This window comes from Asterias amurensis, chromosome 17 (genome assembly GCF_032118995.1).
Source record: "Asterias amurensis chromosome 17, ASM3211899v1".
Classification (NCBI taxonomy): Eukaryota; Metazoa; Echinodermata; class Asteroidea; order Forcipulatida; family Asteriidae; genus Asterias; species Asterias amurensis.
The window spans coordinates 10108404-10125982 of record NC_092664.1 but is presented as its reverse complement, the minus strand read 5'-3'; the positions used below and the strand labels follow the sequence as shown (position 1 = coordinate 10125982).

The 17579-nt window shown below is 37.1% G+C and overlaps 1 protein-coding gene across 1 annotated transcript; it reads left to right on the top strand.

The window, feature by feature from the left end:
* Positions 1–754: 754 nt before the first annotated feature.
* LOC139949650 (carbohydrate sulfotransferase 11-like) lies at positions 755–17508 on the top strand. The gene is made up of 4 exons (XM_071948103.1): positions 755–904; positions 3817–3908; positions 4706–4900; positions 16482–17508. Exons 1-4 carry the CDS (start codon positions 814–816, stop codon positions 17151–17153), a joined length of 1050 nt encoding a protein of 349 aa, XP_071804204.1. The 5' UTR covers positions 755–813; the 3' UTR covers positions 17154–17508.
* The last annotated feature ends 71 nt before the right edge of the window (positions 17509–17579 follow it).

Here is a 17579-nt window from a genome sequence, read left to right as displayed (position 1 = left end):
CGTTTATCAAAGTTGTTAGAGAGGTTTAGCTGCATTTAACGCGAGCAAAAACGTGAACGTGGGAACATTTTGTTGTACACTTCTCACGTTTTAAGAATACGTGAAGTTACCCATTTTTCACGTCAGGTACGTACGTTTTGCTCGCGAAACGTGCAGCTAAAACATCACGACTACCCCTGTGCATGTTTGTTCTTCGTTAGACTTGTGTACAGGTCGTTATGTCTGTCGCGGTGATAGTGTTCCGATTCTTTTCCGAGTCTCCCCGCGATATTCTCACTAGCTCCCCCCCCCCCCACTACGGTCCCATTTAATGGTGAGTAGTAGTCTCAGCAACCAGCAGTTCGCGCGAGAGCGGTGAGTCTCGTCAGAGCAGTAATCATTGTCGGAAACGTGAATCATTACGACACCGCCACAACTCGACTACCTCACCGCGACAGATCATTAACGACTTGTGCACAAGTCTTGTTTTTGGTAGGAGGGAGAATACAGTTCAAAAGGTGTTGGAAACAATTCAATTGATATGGGTATTAATTGTGTGCACCCCCCGCCCCCCCCCCCCCCCCCCCATGTACCCACGCTGCTGTTAATGACAATTCACTATGAAATTCTGTCTAGGCCATTCCCACTAAAAATATCGTGGGATATATGATACATCCCCGCCGTACCTTCTGCGCAGATGCAACACCGCAACCATTGTCAGTTGACCTTGGATTATAAAATAAGCGGGTAGACCAACCGTGAAAAAGTAGAAAAATGGCGTGGCCGGGTAAATACTACAGTCTTCCCAGATTGATTCTGTTCTTCGTGACGACGATGGCAATTACAGATTTACTGTTTTTTGTGTTTGGTCAAACAATTTGGGAAAGTAGCGTAGATGATGAACTTGGGAACGAGCTAAGGATCGGTGAGTTTGTTTGTTTGTTTGGTTTGTTTCAGTTGCACAACTTGAAATAAATAACGTACAAATGGAGGTAGCATCCGGGGGAGGTATAGCCCTCCTGTAATGGAGGACATATACTCTGTCTGTAACTGTTTCTTGTTTTTTTTTTTTTTTTGAAGTAATAAACCTTTGATACTAAGAGTCAGTTCAGGTAATTGACATAAATTGTGTGCTCACGATCAAATATTTTTTTCTTTTTATACTTAAATTTGTTGGTGGAAGGGCCTTGGGGAGCAAGTAAACATAGTTGCATTTTCATTGCCATATACATCCCGTTGCCATGGTTACAGCTCATTTTTTGTTGTCATTTTAGGCCGATTTTGGGGTCGTATTTAGCTCATATTTACAACTCCAGACCACCCCACCAAGATGCAAAATTATTTCAAAAAACCCAAATTTATATCCGTACAAAGTATCATCTTTGACCTTCCTTGAAAAAAGAAAGTTATTGCTTTAAATATCATCCTTATGCTATTTTTGCATCATGCATTAGAGTATGTTTTTAGAACTTTTTACCCTATTTTTGATCCCAAAATATCAACTTGCCAGGGGTGTCAGAAAATTGTCATTACAGTTGAGATTAGGGCCAACATTGGTCTTTTTATATCGGGTGAGAAAAACTATCCTGTTGTGACTGTACTACCTCAAAACTAAATAAAATCACCCAAAACGTGAACAAAACGCCTTTTTAAGGGCAATTTCACATAATATGACATTACGTGTCCACGGTAAAGAAAAAGAAGATTAATTGTGAATGGTCGGGACTTGGGGTCCAATTAAACAAAATTGAAATATCAAATCATAATTTTATATCACTTTGCCATGGTAACAGCTCATTTGTATTTAGGCGATTTTAGGCCGATTTTGGGGGTCCGTTTGAAAAACTGTTTTTTTTTAGTTAATTCCTTATAACTTCACCCCACCAAAAAACAAAAATATTTCATGAAACCTTTTACATCACTACAAAGTATCATCCTTTGCTTTACTTGAAAAAAAAAATCGCAATAATTTCTACTCTTAAGAGTATGTTTTTAGAACTTGCAAAATCAACATTTTTTGTCCTAAAAATTATATTTTTCATTTAGGGGTCTCAGAATATTTTCCTTTCGGCTTTGATTAGGGCAAAATTTTGTCTTTTTATTTCTGGTAAGAAAAACTTGGGCGAATGTATCCTGTTGTAACAGTACTGTATACAAAGTGAACAAAAGTTACTCCCCCCCCAAAAAAAAAAATATATAAAAATAAAAAATAAAATAACAGGGAAAAATGCATTTTGAAACGTTTTCTTCATTTTTAGTTTATAACAGTAAAAAGTAATAATTCCATCAATCTGGCAGCTTTTCCTATGCACTATGTAGGCTTAGTACATTACCCAACATTATTCAGGACTTGTTGATGACCTAAATCTGAGAATTTGCCCGGCCCCGGTCCCGCCCAATCATATTTCTGGACATTGCATAAAACAAAGTTTTGTGAGCAGCGCCTCTTTTTTGAAAGTCACATTTTTTAAGCACCCTTGCACATAATTAATAGTAACAAAGTTTGTGCTGTCTTAAGTTTTAGCGATTCTCAGAATATTTCCCTTTCGGTTGTGATTGAAGCGATTTTTGGTGTTTTCATGTCTGCTGAGGAGAAATACTTGTTTTTTTTGTATCCTGTTGTGACACTTCTGCCTCATTTTTTTTTTCTTCAAAAAGAAGACATTGAATAGGAACAAAATAACTTACAACAACAACATTTATTTAACTAAAATGAAAACATCGGATATGTATATTAAAAAGAACAAGACTGTGAAATAACTAGCTAAGCAAAATTGGGTTTAATTCAAAAAAGGGAATTTAACATAAAAAAAGCCTATGTTATGCCTAAATGCATTTTGTAGTATGTTTGTAAGAGTATGGTTGTGTATTGAAATGCATTGACATGACTTTATAGTCACCCCAAAATCTGTATGCTCTATTGATTCCTTTAGATTTTGAACACAAAACGTCGATCGTGATTGCAAGTTGGCATTTGCGTTGTCTGAACCGAACATTACAGAATGTGTGTCTGGCAGTGTAATCACTTTGTTGGAACTGACAAAGTCATGTAGAAGTTTGGGATCGATCGGCCATCTGGGTTACAAGAAAATAGCAAGGAAAACCGATTACTTTAAAGTCACCTTGAAATATAATTTTTTGTCTTCAAGCATAGAGTATGTTCCTGAATAATAAAATATTTTTTGGAGTAATTGTTTTTAACGATTTATATGTTTAAAAAAAAAAAAAAAAAGTTGTGTGGGGTGACTCCGCCTACCCCTTTTGTGACGTCAATCGAGGCAGACTTTGCCTCGATGGAATTTTGGTGTAAATTTGTAACAAATTACAAAAGTTTTTACTTAATAATTATTTGTCAATACAATCAAACGCAGATTAGGCGTCGCTTCACGTGCTTTGCTTTCGCTATTTATAGGATTGTGTCTAATCGTATATGATTATGTGTTTATTAGGACTAAGACCACAAAGTACTTACATTGACAGCAACTGTTTTGTTAGCTAAAACGAATTATCTATGTTCCTTTAAAAGATGATTCACTTGATTTTAACGAGGTGTAGGGGTCATGGAATATGGGTCAACCTTGACCTCTAGCTACTGGGCAATCTCGGTGGTCTAGTTTGTATGACACTGCTCTAGAGTTGCAAAGGTCGTGGCCACGCGTGGGTTCGAATCCCATCGAGTAATGCATGTGATTTTTTGTCAAAGAACTTGGGAAAGTACCGAGGATACAGTGCACAGCACACATGCGTCAAAACCATAATGAATATGCTCTATCCCTGATGCCAATTTAACAACTATTAAATAACCTAAAACTGTTTCATTCGCTTTTACTTGATTAGGTCTTATTGCTGAGTCGCCGAAATTTCTCCGTATAAAGATAGGGGTGAAAACCAACCAGACTCTGTCAGTACAAGTGCCCCCCGAACAACAGGTATTAACAAGTTAATTTAACATGAAGACGAGCAGAGTATACTGTTCGAAAAGTCCACAGATATACATTAAACTTACACAGTTTGAATCTAATTAAACTAGAGGGATTCCCTTTAAATATAGTTTTTGAGAAATGGGTAATTGTCATGGAAATACGATTTACATGCTGACGAAATTATATTCGTGACTTTTTTGTCCAATTTCTCAAAAACTATACAGCACCTTAATAATATGTATAATACAAAAAAACTCCTTAGCAAGTAATGTTTTAAAGACACTGGACACTATTGGTAATTTGTCAAAGACCAGTCTTCTCACTTGGTGTATCTCGACATAATACGCACAAAATAACAAACCTGTGAAAGTTTGAACTCAATTGGTCGTCGAGGTTTCGAGATTAGTGGAAGAAAAAACACCCTTGGCACAAGAAGTTGTGTGCTTTCAGATGCTTTCGGGACCTCAAAATCTATGTCTTAGGTCTCGAAATCTAATTCAAATATTTTATCTCGAAAACTACGTTACTTCACAGGGAGCCGTTTCTCACAATGTTCTCCATTGCTTGTTATCAAGTATTTTTTTTCTGGCTAACAATTATGTTGAGTAATAACCGATAGTGTCCACTGCCTTTACCATCGTTATCTTCAAACCGTTTACGTTTAATGTAAGTCTGTGGACACTGTGTTTTGTGTCCTACAAAAAGTACCCAGACCCTTTAATAACAAGTTGCTATAAAGAATGATGATTAGGCCAACCTTGTGTTTGATAGTACTATAAGATTTATTTTTCGTAATGACGCAGGAAGATTCTGCCGATGAAGTCGGGTACCTGGGCTTCATGACACAGCAGGGTTCCGTGCAACTCGAGCGGCGCGCACACCTCAAACAGGCATGTGCAAGATATCCCGAGCTGTCACAAGGGGGCCTGAACAACTTTACACTCAGGCACCTCTACGCACACGAGAAACATAAAATCCTCTACTGCTTTGTACCTCAGGTAAGAATCAGCAAGCAACAAACATAGACTTTGGGGGACTAGGGCCCTTTGAATCCACGGCTTCGGCTTTGGATTCGGCTTCAGGCTCCGTTTTCTGGTCTGAAGCCCTGAGTGCGTATAAACGCAAAGCTCGCGCAATATTGTCAAAACAACTGCAGGGCCAAGCTAGCCTGAGCCATATCTGGAGCCGAAGCAGCGTTTTTTTCTTCAATTCAATTCAATTCAATTCAATTCAATTCAATTCAATTCAATTCAATTCAATTCAATTCAACTCAATTCAATTCAATTCAACTTTCATTGGTCCTACCATGGAGGAAATTCATTTTTTTTAAATGGCTTGTGTGATAGATGTCTGAAAATGGTACCCATAGACTTCCACCAGACCAGTCCCTTGTCTTTATGACAGGCAGTGGTCTTTACATGCCCAACGATATCAATGGTTAAACTTAAAGTGGCTGCTTTTTGATGCAAAATAGGGAAATTTATAACATAGTTAGGTGTTCGGGCCAACAGCCCGGAACACCTCTTATTTTTGTTTTTTTTTTTTTTTAGGTGTTCGGGCCAACAGCCCGGAACACCTCTTATTTTTGTTCGGTTTTTTTTTTTTTTATTGATACTTCTTCTTCTTCTTCTTCTTCTTCTTCTTCTTCTTCTTCTTCTTCTTCTTCTTCTTCTGTACGTCCCTTGTCCCCCTACAAAAACATCTTTCCAAACATCGTATGAACTTGAAACTTCACACATAGTTAGATATTTATTAGGAGAAGAAACCGTGTGAGTTACGTCATGATGACGTCATCAATTCTTGAGTTATGAATATTCAAAGTTTATTAATTCAAAAAATCATAACTTTTGATCTACATGAGGGATTTTTACAATCGAAACATCATCGGAATCGTCATTGAAAACTCCGTAAACGCCTCACAGACATGACCCCATTTTGATGTTGTCTCCCGGCTCAAAAGAGAGGTTGAAAATTTCAAAATTCACGTCTAAAGAACAACGTAAATCCCCATTGGTATGTGCATAAACATTGCACGTGTATTAGCGGTGCAGCAGAGCACGCTCCAGTGATAGTCCATTCTGCTTATTAGCGGCGATTGTCCGCTAAAAAAATCACACTTCCCAAGCACATATAAAGTTGAAACTTCACACATAGTTAGATATGTATAAGGAGAAGAAACCGTTTGAGTTATGTCACGATGACGTCATCAATTCTTGAGTTATGAATTTTCAAAGTTTATTATTTCAAAAAATCATAACTTTTGATCTACATGATGGGTTGTTACAATCGATACATCATCGGAAAGTTCGTTAAAAACTCCGTAAATGCCTCGCAGACGTGATCCCATTTTGAGCTCGTCTTCTGGTACAAAATCGAGTTTGAAAGTTCACAATTTCTTGTATAAAGAACTACGAAATTTCCCCATTGGTTGTGCGTAACACTTGTGGCGTACACGTGTAGTGTATTAGGCATAATTTATTTGGTGGCATGCTGCCAAGTTTGTTGTACTCTGTGCCATAGCGTGATATGCATAGAGCTATATAGCTATGCAGAACGCTGCGAAAACGATTTCATTTCAATCTTCAGCGTAAAATTGTTCAAATGTTACCCTTCTGATGGCTTAGTGGTCAATGTGGAATTGAAGACGAAGTTTCGCTGAGATGGCCACCTACTTCAGTGATTCATGGGACTTTTAATTATGTGAGAAAACAACAGTACAAAATGACGAACATTGGTCATGTTTTGGTTAAACACCGAGAAGAATAGAGACGTTACATCGATCGACCACTCCCCCCGGGTGAAGGGCGTTTTGGGCCCACGGAATTCACGTCAGTATTACGATATCTATTACTTCTTGAACTTAGCATAATCATCAATTGTTTTGATTATTTGTTAAAACAAGTATCCAAGTTATTTTGAGTTAAATATTTTGAAGAAAAAAAAATCTCTGAAATAACATAAGCCCTTTCAAACTTTCTCTAGTAGGAAAGGACGTTACGTAAACTAATCTATTTCTACCTCCATGCACAGACATGGATGTTACAATACAAAACATTCAAAGAAAACAGAATGGTTAAAGCATAAGGCCCAAGCAATTAGGAGTGGTCTTGCTAAAATAAACTGCCGGATTAAACAAAACTTTAGTACAAACAAATCAATAAAACAATCCAGATTTTCATCTTCTTCTTCTCTTCGTCCCTTGTCCTCGAACAAAAGCACACTTCCCAAACTCGCATGAACTTGAAACTTCGCACATAGTTAGATATGCATTAGGAGTGGAATAATGTGTTAGTTAGGTCATGATGACGTCATCCATTCTTGAGTAATAAAAATTCAAATTATTATTTCAAAAAATCATTATTTTTGATCCACGTTTTTTTTTTTACTTTTTTTTTTTTTTTAAATATTATCAATAGAGCGCGAAAAAGCTTCATGAAGAATAGTCTTCGTTCAAGGCGGTTAAAACATAAATGCCCCTTACAGTCTTTTCTTCAGTCGTCAGTCAATATTTCCTAAGTTCATATTTCCTAAACTACATAAGCTATTTTGACAATCTGTACATCATATGAAAGGGCTTTACGTACTTGACAGAAATGGATATGTTGGTGAACTTTCGTTGACCTTTTGACCTGTTTAGACGGGAAGTGACTGTGAAATGATTTGAAAGGGCGTGGTTTATTGTCTTTTAGGTCGAAATAAACATCCTTTGATGCTTTACCATCACACCATACAAGTCTGGCAAAGGTCTGGTTTAAAACAAATATTACCGATGACGTCACCAAACATACACTTTTACTAGATGACGTAATCATGTGGTTTTGACAGTTTTTGTAATTTGAATCATTTATTACAAATCTTGAGAACAAAGCAAGGTGTAATATTTGTTTTTTAATCCAGGCTTTTACTCCCGGAAACCGAACACCTTGAGTTTGTTCACAAACTCTCAATCTCTAGTGTATTTTTAAGTTTGTTCGGCCAACTCAAAAATACCTTGTCCGCTAACAAAAGCACCTTTCCCAAACTTGTATGAACTTGAAACTTCACACATAGTTAGATGTTTATTAGGAGAAGAAACCGTGTGAGTTACGTCATGATGACTTCAACCATTCTTGAATGATGGTCATTCAAGGTTTTTTATTGATATAAAATCATAACTTCTGATCTACACAGGGGATTCTTACAATCAATACATCATCGGAATCATCATTCAAAACTCCGTAAACGCCTCGCAGACATAATCCCATTTTGACCTTGTCTTACGGTTCAAAAGTAAGCATTTGTATATTTTCTTGGCCTAAGTGTTTATGCCTAACGCAGCATACCCCTCGCGACTATAGCTTGTTCAGACTTGTTTACACATTATACGCCAGTGCCATGTGCGTGCACATGGCGGGATTTTCCATTGATAAGTTTTGACTGGCAAAAGGTCACCTACGGAGCTCCAGGAGTGCCATCCGACATATCGAGTTACCGACATACGTTATCTCATCAAGACGACTTATTTCGTGGAATCAGTTACTTACCGACATAATATTTTGCTAAGTCGACTTATTCAAAACAATCAGTTGACTTAACAACATAATTTATCTAACCAAATCGACTTAGATAAAATGGTAAGTCGACTTACTGACATAATTTATCTCACCAAGTCGACTTACAGTAACTAATTTAGAAGTTTACTTATACACAGCCTGCACACGTTAACCTTTTAAAAAAGGTTAATGGCTGTTAGCAAACTGCGTCCAACTAACATTGCATGGTGTACATGTACTTGGAAAATAGTGTTACTGGCCTCACGTTTTGACCCTACTAAATAGCTACATGAGAAGAATGAGACAACAAATCATGAATTCAGTTCAAAAGGATAAAAGTTTGTTTTCGTCATATTATTCATCAAACTATAAGCCTTTACACAATCAAAATCTTCACAACAAAATGTATGTATGGAAGGTACCAGACAGTACGTCACGAAGCCGAGTTAAAAAGTGACAATAGCAAAGTGCAACCAACAGCCGTGAAGTTACATTATATATGATGGTTGTCAAAAGGATAAAAAGGTTGTTGTCGCCACAACCAACCCCCTTACAATCAACGAACCATGTGAATCTATTCAAACAAACGAAACCTTCTAAAGAAAATCCATGCATAGATTTGTCAGGTGCATAAAATTATGTCCCAGCCAGCACTGTGATTTATGTGTGTGTTTTACTAGTTTCCTCACTCCCCAACCAAAGTGACTACAATACGTCTCTATTGAATCACAATGGTATATTTCGACATGGTTTTTTATTTTCAGCTTTTCCATAGATCCTGTTTTTTATGACTCCCAAAAATGGCTGACCGTGTTAGTTCGCAAAGTAAAAGGAAAACCACGCAATTTCGAGGCAAATTTGTGTGGATCATTTTATTCTACTTTTACAACATCTTTCCAACCATTAGGTATTTATAACATACGGTTACAAACACTTTTTATAGACCAACTCGTCCGATCCAAGGCAACGTGTTTCTTTAACGCATATAATGTTATTTACATAAAATAAGAAAATACTGGAACCCAAAACCGGGCTAAGCATACTAATTATGTATCGTTTGGAACCTCCTTAACATCTCCTGCCCTAGTGGTGCCCGATCCAAGGCGTCAAACATGACTTAAAGCAATTTGACCCTTTCGGGTAACAGTATTGCCCAAGGCCCACACTTCGTGTATCACAACTTCTATAACAAACCTGTGAAAATTTAGGCTCAATCGGTCATCGGAGTCGGGAGAAAATAATGGAAAAATCCACCCTCGTATCCGCGTGTTTCGCCGTGTCATGACTTGCCGTCAGCGTTTTCACGAAGTAGCACTCTACGTGCTTAAGGATTTTTTTACACATTTTTATTTTTTTAAATTTCTGTTGATAATGCACAAAGACCTACAATTCCATAATGTTTCGAAGCTCAGACAGCTTTACTTTTTTAATTAAGCTAATTAGTGTTTTCAATTTTGGCACAAACGTGGCATTTTTTGCTTTCACGAAGTAGCACCCGAACCTCTGTTTACCGTTGTATGCATGGCACGCACTCGAGTCAAAGTGTGGTAAAAATGTTTTCACGAAGTAGCACGCAAGTTGTGTGATCTGAGCGCGGGCGCGCGCTGACCTAGTGTCATAAAGTAACACAAAATGCTGTGTTGTAGCATAGGCGAGTGCTACTTCGTGAAAACGCAGTAAGACATAGTTCGCACTTTTTTGGTTTCACGAAGTAGCACGGATCTTCTATTGTGTCTAGTTTCATAATTTATTATGCAAATGAGTCAAAATTAGATTAATTGTTAAGTTCAAGTCATCAAGTATCTACATTGAGAAATTTAAATGGAAATACTTTGAAGTTTTGAAGGGAGGCGGGTTTCTAAAAAGTGTTCAACTTCAGAGGCCGTTTTCTTTTATTGTTGTTTTTTGCTGGTATAGCAGTGAGTGCTACTTCGTGAAACCGCTGACGATGTGTTTAAAATAAATCCGTAATTCTTTTGACCCAGAGGTGCTCGGTCCAAGTTGTCAAACATAATGATAATGAAGTAAATTTAATCACAAACAATGGAACCCCCATGAGCGGGCTAAGCCACACGGGCTAATCATACTAATATTCTGGTAGCACCATGTAATGCTTTACAAAACATTCATATCAGTTGTCGCCCGACGTCCGCGGATATTCGGATATTAAAGAATATCCGGTTACTCGGTTGTAATTACAGAATTATCTGGTTTGTAAATAGGTATTCGCGCCCTATGCAGATATCCGGTTAAGAAAAAAAAGGCATTCGCGGTTACGGAAAGGAAAACCTATTCGCCATTAACCGGATATTCGAATAATTCGCCCAGGCCTATCACAGACATGACCCCTTTTTGATCTTGTCTTCTGGTTCAAAATCGAGGTTGAAAATTCTAAAATTCATGTATAAAGAACTACAAAATTCCCCCATTGATTGCGCGTAAAGATTTTACAATTAATGTACATGTACTTTGTCACCACGTGTAAGCATGCGGTGCATTGCAGTCACCACGTGTAAGTATGCGGTGCATGCATTGAGGAGCATAGTCACGCTCTGCACCACGTGTTGATCGCTTTAGTCTGCGTTTGAGGCGTTCTCAACATAATGTCAGTTTTCTTCAAAAGTAATTAATTGGTGTTATCTACGACCATACTGCGTTGATAACACCGGTTCTTGTCCGGTCACTGAAGTTAAGTAAATCGGGCCCAGTTAGTATTTGGAGACCACTTTGCGGCCAAAATTTGTATTAGTTATTTTTGTTTTTAATTTTTTTTCTCCTATAAATAGCTTTGTTTTAGTCTGTTTTCAAGGTGTTTTCAACAAACATTTCCCTTTCGGTTAGTTAGTCTCTTCTCCAGTCGTCATTATGCATAAGTTCCTATGTCCTCAACCACAAAAGCTATTTTGACAATCTATACATCATATGAAAGGGCTTTACGTACGTAGTCTGTTTTCAAGGCGTTTTCAACAAACATTTCCCTTCTGGTTAGTTAGTCTCTTCTCCAGTCGCCATTACTCATCAGTTCACGTTTCCTCAAACATAAAAGCTATTTTGACAATTTATACATCATATGAAAGGGCCTCACGTATTCCACAAAAATGGGTATGTTGGTGACCTTCTTATGACTTTTTGACCTTTTTAAACTGGAAGAGCCTGTAAAATGCTTTGAAAAGGCATTATTTAAAGGCTTTTAGGTTGAAATGTACACTTTTTGATGCTTTTTCTATAAAATTATAATACATCGAGAAAACTGTTTGGTTTTGATTTCTTTGTAATTTGACGAGCTATTAAGAATACTTGTTTCATTTATTCAAACACTGAGCCAACAATAGCCGAACACCTAGTGTTTGTTTCTACAAACACTATATCTAGTTTTTATTGATACTTCTTCTTCTTCTTCTGTACGTCCCTTGTCCCCCTACAAAAACATCTTTCCAAACATCGTATGAACTTGACACTTCACACATAGTTAGATATTTATTAGGAGAAGAAACCGTGTGAGTTACGTTATGATGACGTCATCAATTCTTGAGTTATGAATATTCAAAGTTTATTAATTCAAAAAATCATAACTTTTGATCTACATGAGGGATTTTTACAATCGAAACATCATCGGAATCGTCATTGAAAACTCCGTAAACGCCTCACAGACATGACCCCATTTTGATGTTGTCTTCCGGCTCAAAAGAGAGGTTGAAAATTTCAAAATTCACGTCTAAAGAACAACGTAAATCCCCATTGGTATGTGCATAAACATTGCACGTGTATTAGCGGTGCAGCAGAGCACGCTCCAGTGATCGTCCATTCTGCTTATTAGCGGCGATTGTCCGCTAAAAAAATCACACTTCCCAAGCACATATAAAGTTGAAACTTCACACATAGTTAGATATGTATAAGGAGAATAAACCGTTTGAGTTATGTCACGATGACGTCATCAATTCTTGAGTTATGAATTTTCAAAGTTTATTATTTTAAAAAATCATAACTTTTGATCTACATGATGGGTTGTTACAATCGACACATCATCGGAAAGTTCGTTAAAAACTCCGTAAATGCCTCGCAGACGTGATCCCATTTTGAGCTCGTCTTCTGGTTAAAAATCGAGTTTGAAAGTTCACAATTTCTTGGTTGTGCGTAACACTTGTGGCGTACACGTGTAGTGTATTAGGCATAATTTATTTGGTGGCATGCTGCCAAGTTTGTTGTACTCTGTGCCATAGCGTGATATGCATAGAGCTATATAGCTATGCAGAACGCTGCGAAAACGATTTCATTTCAATCTTCAGCGTCAAATTGTTCAAATGTTACCCTTCTGATGGCTTAGTGGTCAATGTGGAATTGAAGACGAAGTTTCGCTGAGATGGCCACCTACTTCAGTGATTCATGGGACTTTTAATTATGTGAGAAAACAACAGTACAAAAAGACGAACATTGGTCATGTTTTGGTTAAACACCGAGAAGAATAGAGACGTTACATCGATCGACCACTCCCCCCGGGTGAAGGGCGTTTTGGGCCCACGGAATTCACGTCAGTATTACGATATCTATTACTTCTTGAACTTAGTATAATCATCAATTGTTTTGATTATTTGTTAAAACAACTATCCAAGTTATTTTGAGTTAAATATTTTGAAGAAAGAAAATCTCTGAAATAACATAAGCCCTTTCAAACTTTCTCTAGTAGGAAAGGACGTTACGTAAACTAATCTATTTCTACCTCCATGCACAGACATGGATGTTACAATACAAAACACTCAAAGAAAACAGAATGGTTAAAGCATAAGGCCCAAGCAATTAGGAGTGGTCTTGCTAAAATAAACTGCCGGATTAAACAAAACTTTAGTACAAACAAATCAATAAAACAATCCAGATTTTCATCTTCTTCTTCTCTTCGTCCCTTGTCCTCGAACAAAAGCACACTTCCCAAACTCGCATGAACTTGAAACTTCGCACATAGTTAGATATGCATTAGGAGTGGAATAATGTGTTAGTTAGGTCATGATGACGTCATCCATTCTTGAGTAATAAAAATTCAAATTATTATTTCAAAAAATCATTATTTTTGATCCACGTTTTTTTTTTAACTTTTTTTTAAAAATATTATCAATAGAGCGCGAAAAAGCTTCATGAAGAATAGTCTTCGTTCAAGGCGGTTAAAACATACATGCCCTTACAGTCTTTTCTTCAGTCGTCAGTCAATATTTCCTAAGTTCATATTTCCTAAACTACATAAGCTATTTTGACAATCTGTACATCATATGAAAGGGCTTTACGTACTTGACAGAAATGGATATGTTGGTGAACTTTCGTTGACCTTTTGACCTGTTTAAACGGGAAGTGACTGTGAAATGATTTGAAAGGGCGTGGTTTATTGTCTTTTAGGTCGAAATAAACATCCTTTGATGCTTTACCATCACACCATACAAGTCTGGCAAAGGTCTGGTTTAAAACAAATATTACCGATGACGTCACCAAACATACACTTTTACTAGATGACGTAATCATGTGGTTTTGACAGTTTTTGTAATTTGAATCATTTATTACAAATCTTGAGAACAAAGCAAGGTGTAATATTTGTTTTTTAATCCAGGCTTTTACTCCCGGAAACCGAACACCTTGAGTTTGTTCACAAACTCTCAATCTCTAGTTTTTATTGATACTTCTTCTTCTTCTTCTTCTTCTTCTGTACGTCCCTTGTCCCCTACAAAATCATCTTTTCAAACATCGTATGAACTTGAAACTTCACACATAGTTAGATATTTATCAGGAGAAGAAACCGTGTGAGTTACGTCATGATGACGTCATCAATTCTTGAGTTATGAATATTCAAAGTTTATTAATTCAAAAAATCATAACTTTTGATCTACATGAGGGATTTTTACAATCGAAACATCATCGGAATCGTCATTGAAAACTCCGTAAACGCCTCACAGACATGACCCCATTTTGATGTTGTCTTCCGGCTCAAAAGAGAGGTTGAAAATTTCAAAATTCACGTTTAAAGAACAACGTAAATCCCCATTGGTATGTGCATAAACATTGCACGTGTATTAGCGGTGCAGCAGAGCACGCTCCAGTGATCTCCCATTCTGCTTATTAGCGGCGATTGTCCGCTAAAAAAATCACACTTCCCAAGCACATATAAAGTTGAAACTTCACACATAGTTAGATATGTATAAGGAGAAGAAACTGTTTGAGTTATGTCACGATGACGTCATCAATTCTTGAGTTATGAATTTTCAAAGTTTATTATTTCAAAAAATCATAACTTTTGATCTACATGATGGGTTGTTACAATCGACACATCATCAGAAAGTTCGTTAAAAACTCCGTAAATGCCTCGCAGACGTGATCCCATTTTGAGTTCGTCTTCTGGTTCAAAATCGAGTTTGAAAGTTCACAATTTCTTGTATAAAGAACTACGAAATTTCCCCATTGGTTGTGCGTAACACTTGTGGCGTACACGTGTAGTGTATTAGGCATAATTTATTTGGTGGCATGCTGCCAAGTTTGTTGTACTTTGTGCCATAGCGTGATATGCATAGAGCTATATAGCTATGCAGAACGCTGCGAAAACGATTTCATTTCAATCTTCAGCGTCAAATTGTCCAAATGTTACCCTTCTGATGGCTTAGTGGTCAATGTGGAATTAAAGACGGAGTTTCGCTGAGATGGCCACCTACTTCAGTGATTCATGGGACTTTTAATTATGTGAGAAAACAACAGTACAAAATGACGAACATTGGTCATGTTTTGGTTAAACACCGAGAAGAATAGAGACGTTACATCGATCGACCACTCCCCCCGGGTGAAGGGCGTTTTGGGCCCACGGAATTCACGTCACTATTACGATATCTATTACTTCTTGAACTTAGCATAATCATCAATGGTTTTGATTATTTGTTAAAACAACTATCCAAGTTATTTTGAGTTAAATATTTTGAAGAAAAAAATCTCTGAAATAACATAAGCCCTTTCAAACTTTCTCTAGTAGGAAAGGACGTTACGTAAACTAATCTATTTCTACCTCCATGCACAGACATGGATGTTACAATACAAAACATTCAAAGAAAACAGAATGGTTAAAGCATAAGGCCCAAGCAATTAGGAGTGGTCTTGCTAAAATAAACTGCCGGATTAAACAAAACTTTAGTACAAACAAATCAATAAAACAATCCAGATTTTCATCTTCTTCTTCTCTTCGTCCCTTGTCCTCGAACAAAAGCACACTAACCCAAACTCGTATGAACTTGAAACTTCGCTCATAGTTAGATATGCATTAGGAGTGGAATAATGTGTTAGTTAGGTCATGATGACGTCATCCATTCTTGAGTAATAAAAATGCAAATTATTATTTCAAAAAATCATTATTTTTTATCCACGTTTTTTTTTTACTTCTTTTTTAAAATATCAATAGAGCGCGAAAAAGCTTCATGAAGAATAGTCTTCGTTCAAGGCGGTTAAACATACATGCCCCTTACATTTTTTTCTTCAGTCGTCAGTCAATATTTCCTAAGTTCATATTTCCTAAACTACATAAGCTATTTTGACAATCTGTACATCAAATGAAAGGGCTTTACGTACTTGACAGAAATGGATATGTTGGTGAACTTTCGTTGACCTTTTGACCTGTTTAAACGGGAAGTGACTGTGAATGATTTGAAAGGGCGTGGTTTATTGTCTTTTAGGTCGAAATAAACATCCTTTGATGCTTTACCATCACACCATACAAGTCTGGCAAAGGTCTGGTTTAAAACAAATATTACCGATGACGTCACCAAATATACACTTTTACTAGATGACGTAATCATGTAGTTTTGACAGTTTTTGTAATTTGAATCATTTATTACAAAGCAAGGTGTAATATTTGTTTTTTTAATCCAGGCTTTTACTCCCGGAAACCGAACACCTTGAGTTTGTTCACAAACTCTCAATCTCTAGTTTTCTTTTAAATTACAGTTTTCAGCCTGTAAAAGATATCTCATATTTCAAAGCATAAAACCATCCAATTTAAGATATCAATTTGTTATTGGTGTCATTTTAATAGGTTGGATGCAGTAACTGGAAGAGGGTACTGATGGTATTAAGTGGTCAACGAAACACTACTGATGAAATCTCAAATGACGATGCCCACTTTAAGAACGGTATGAAACGTCTCAGCGGACTTAGTCCGGCCGAGCAACAGCATCGCCTCAAGACCTACACAAAGTTCATGTACACACGACAGCCATTCCTACGCATCCTTTCAGCCTATAGGAATAAGTTTGCAGATATCAAAGTCTACAGGAACGAGCCATACTTTCAGGGGATAGCCAGGAGGATCATGAAGAGGTACAGAAAAGACGCCACGGCCAGGGAACTCAAGACTGGAGAGAACATGACGTGGTACGAGTTGACAAGCTACCTCACCAACCCAACTGAGAAGGCAAACTTTGACGACCACTGGCAGGAGATCTACAAGATGTGCTCCCCGTGTAAAGTCAACTATGACTACCTCGGGAGGTTGGAGACCATTGGAGATGATGCCAAATACATGCTGACTGCGTTAAATCTCGAAGATACAGTGTCATACCCAGCTAAAGCAAACAGTCACCCTACAAATAGTTCTGAAACGTATAAGTTCCTGAGTCAGAATACTAATAAAACAACGCTTGGCAAACTCTGGGAGGTGTATAAAATGGACTTTGAACTATTTGGCTACCCGAAACCGGACTTGTAATGTTGTTATTATTACGTTGACCCTATCGTCGTCAGAAATTTCACGAAGTGCAAACAATTCGTAAAAAAAAAAAATAAAAAAAGTTTAAAGTTTTGGGTCATACTATTTAGTGCTCGATTTGTGCAGAACTTAATGAGCTTTCATATGGTGCAAAAATCTTGTACGTATCAATTATGGTTCTCCAGAAATATATATTTGTTATATTAAAAGTAGGCGTACATGGTAAATTTCAAGTTCTTACAACCTTTACTTTTTGAGAAAATTGTAAATAAGGTTCAAAAACAAGAATCAGACGTAGAAAACCCATACAATTACATTAAGTTTTTGGATGTTTTCCGAACAATAACACAAAAAACACAATTTTCACTTTTCTCTTCGTCTTCCCAGTTTGCGATCAAACCAGCCCCATACACCTGCACCCCCCCC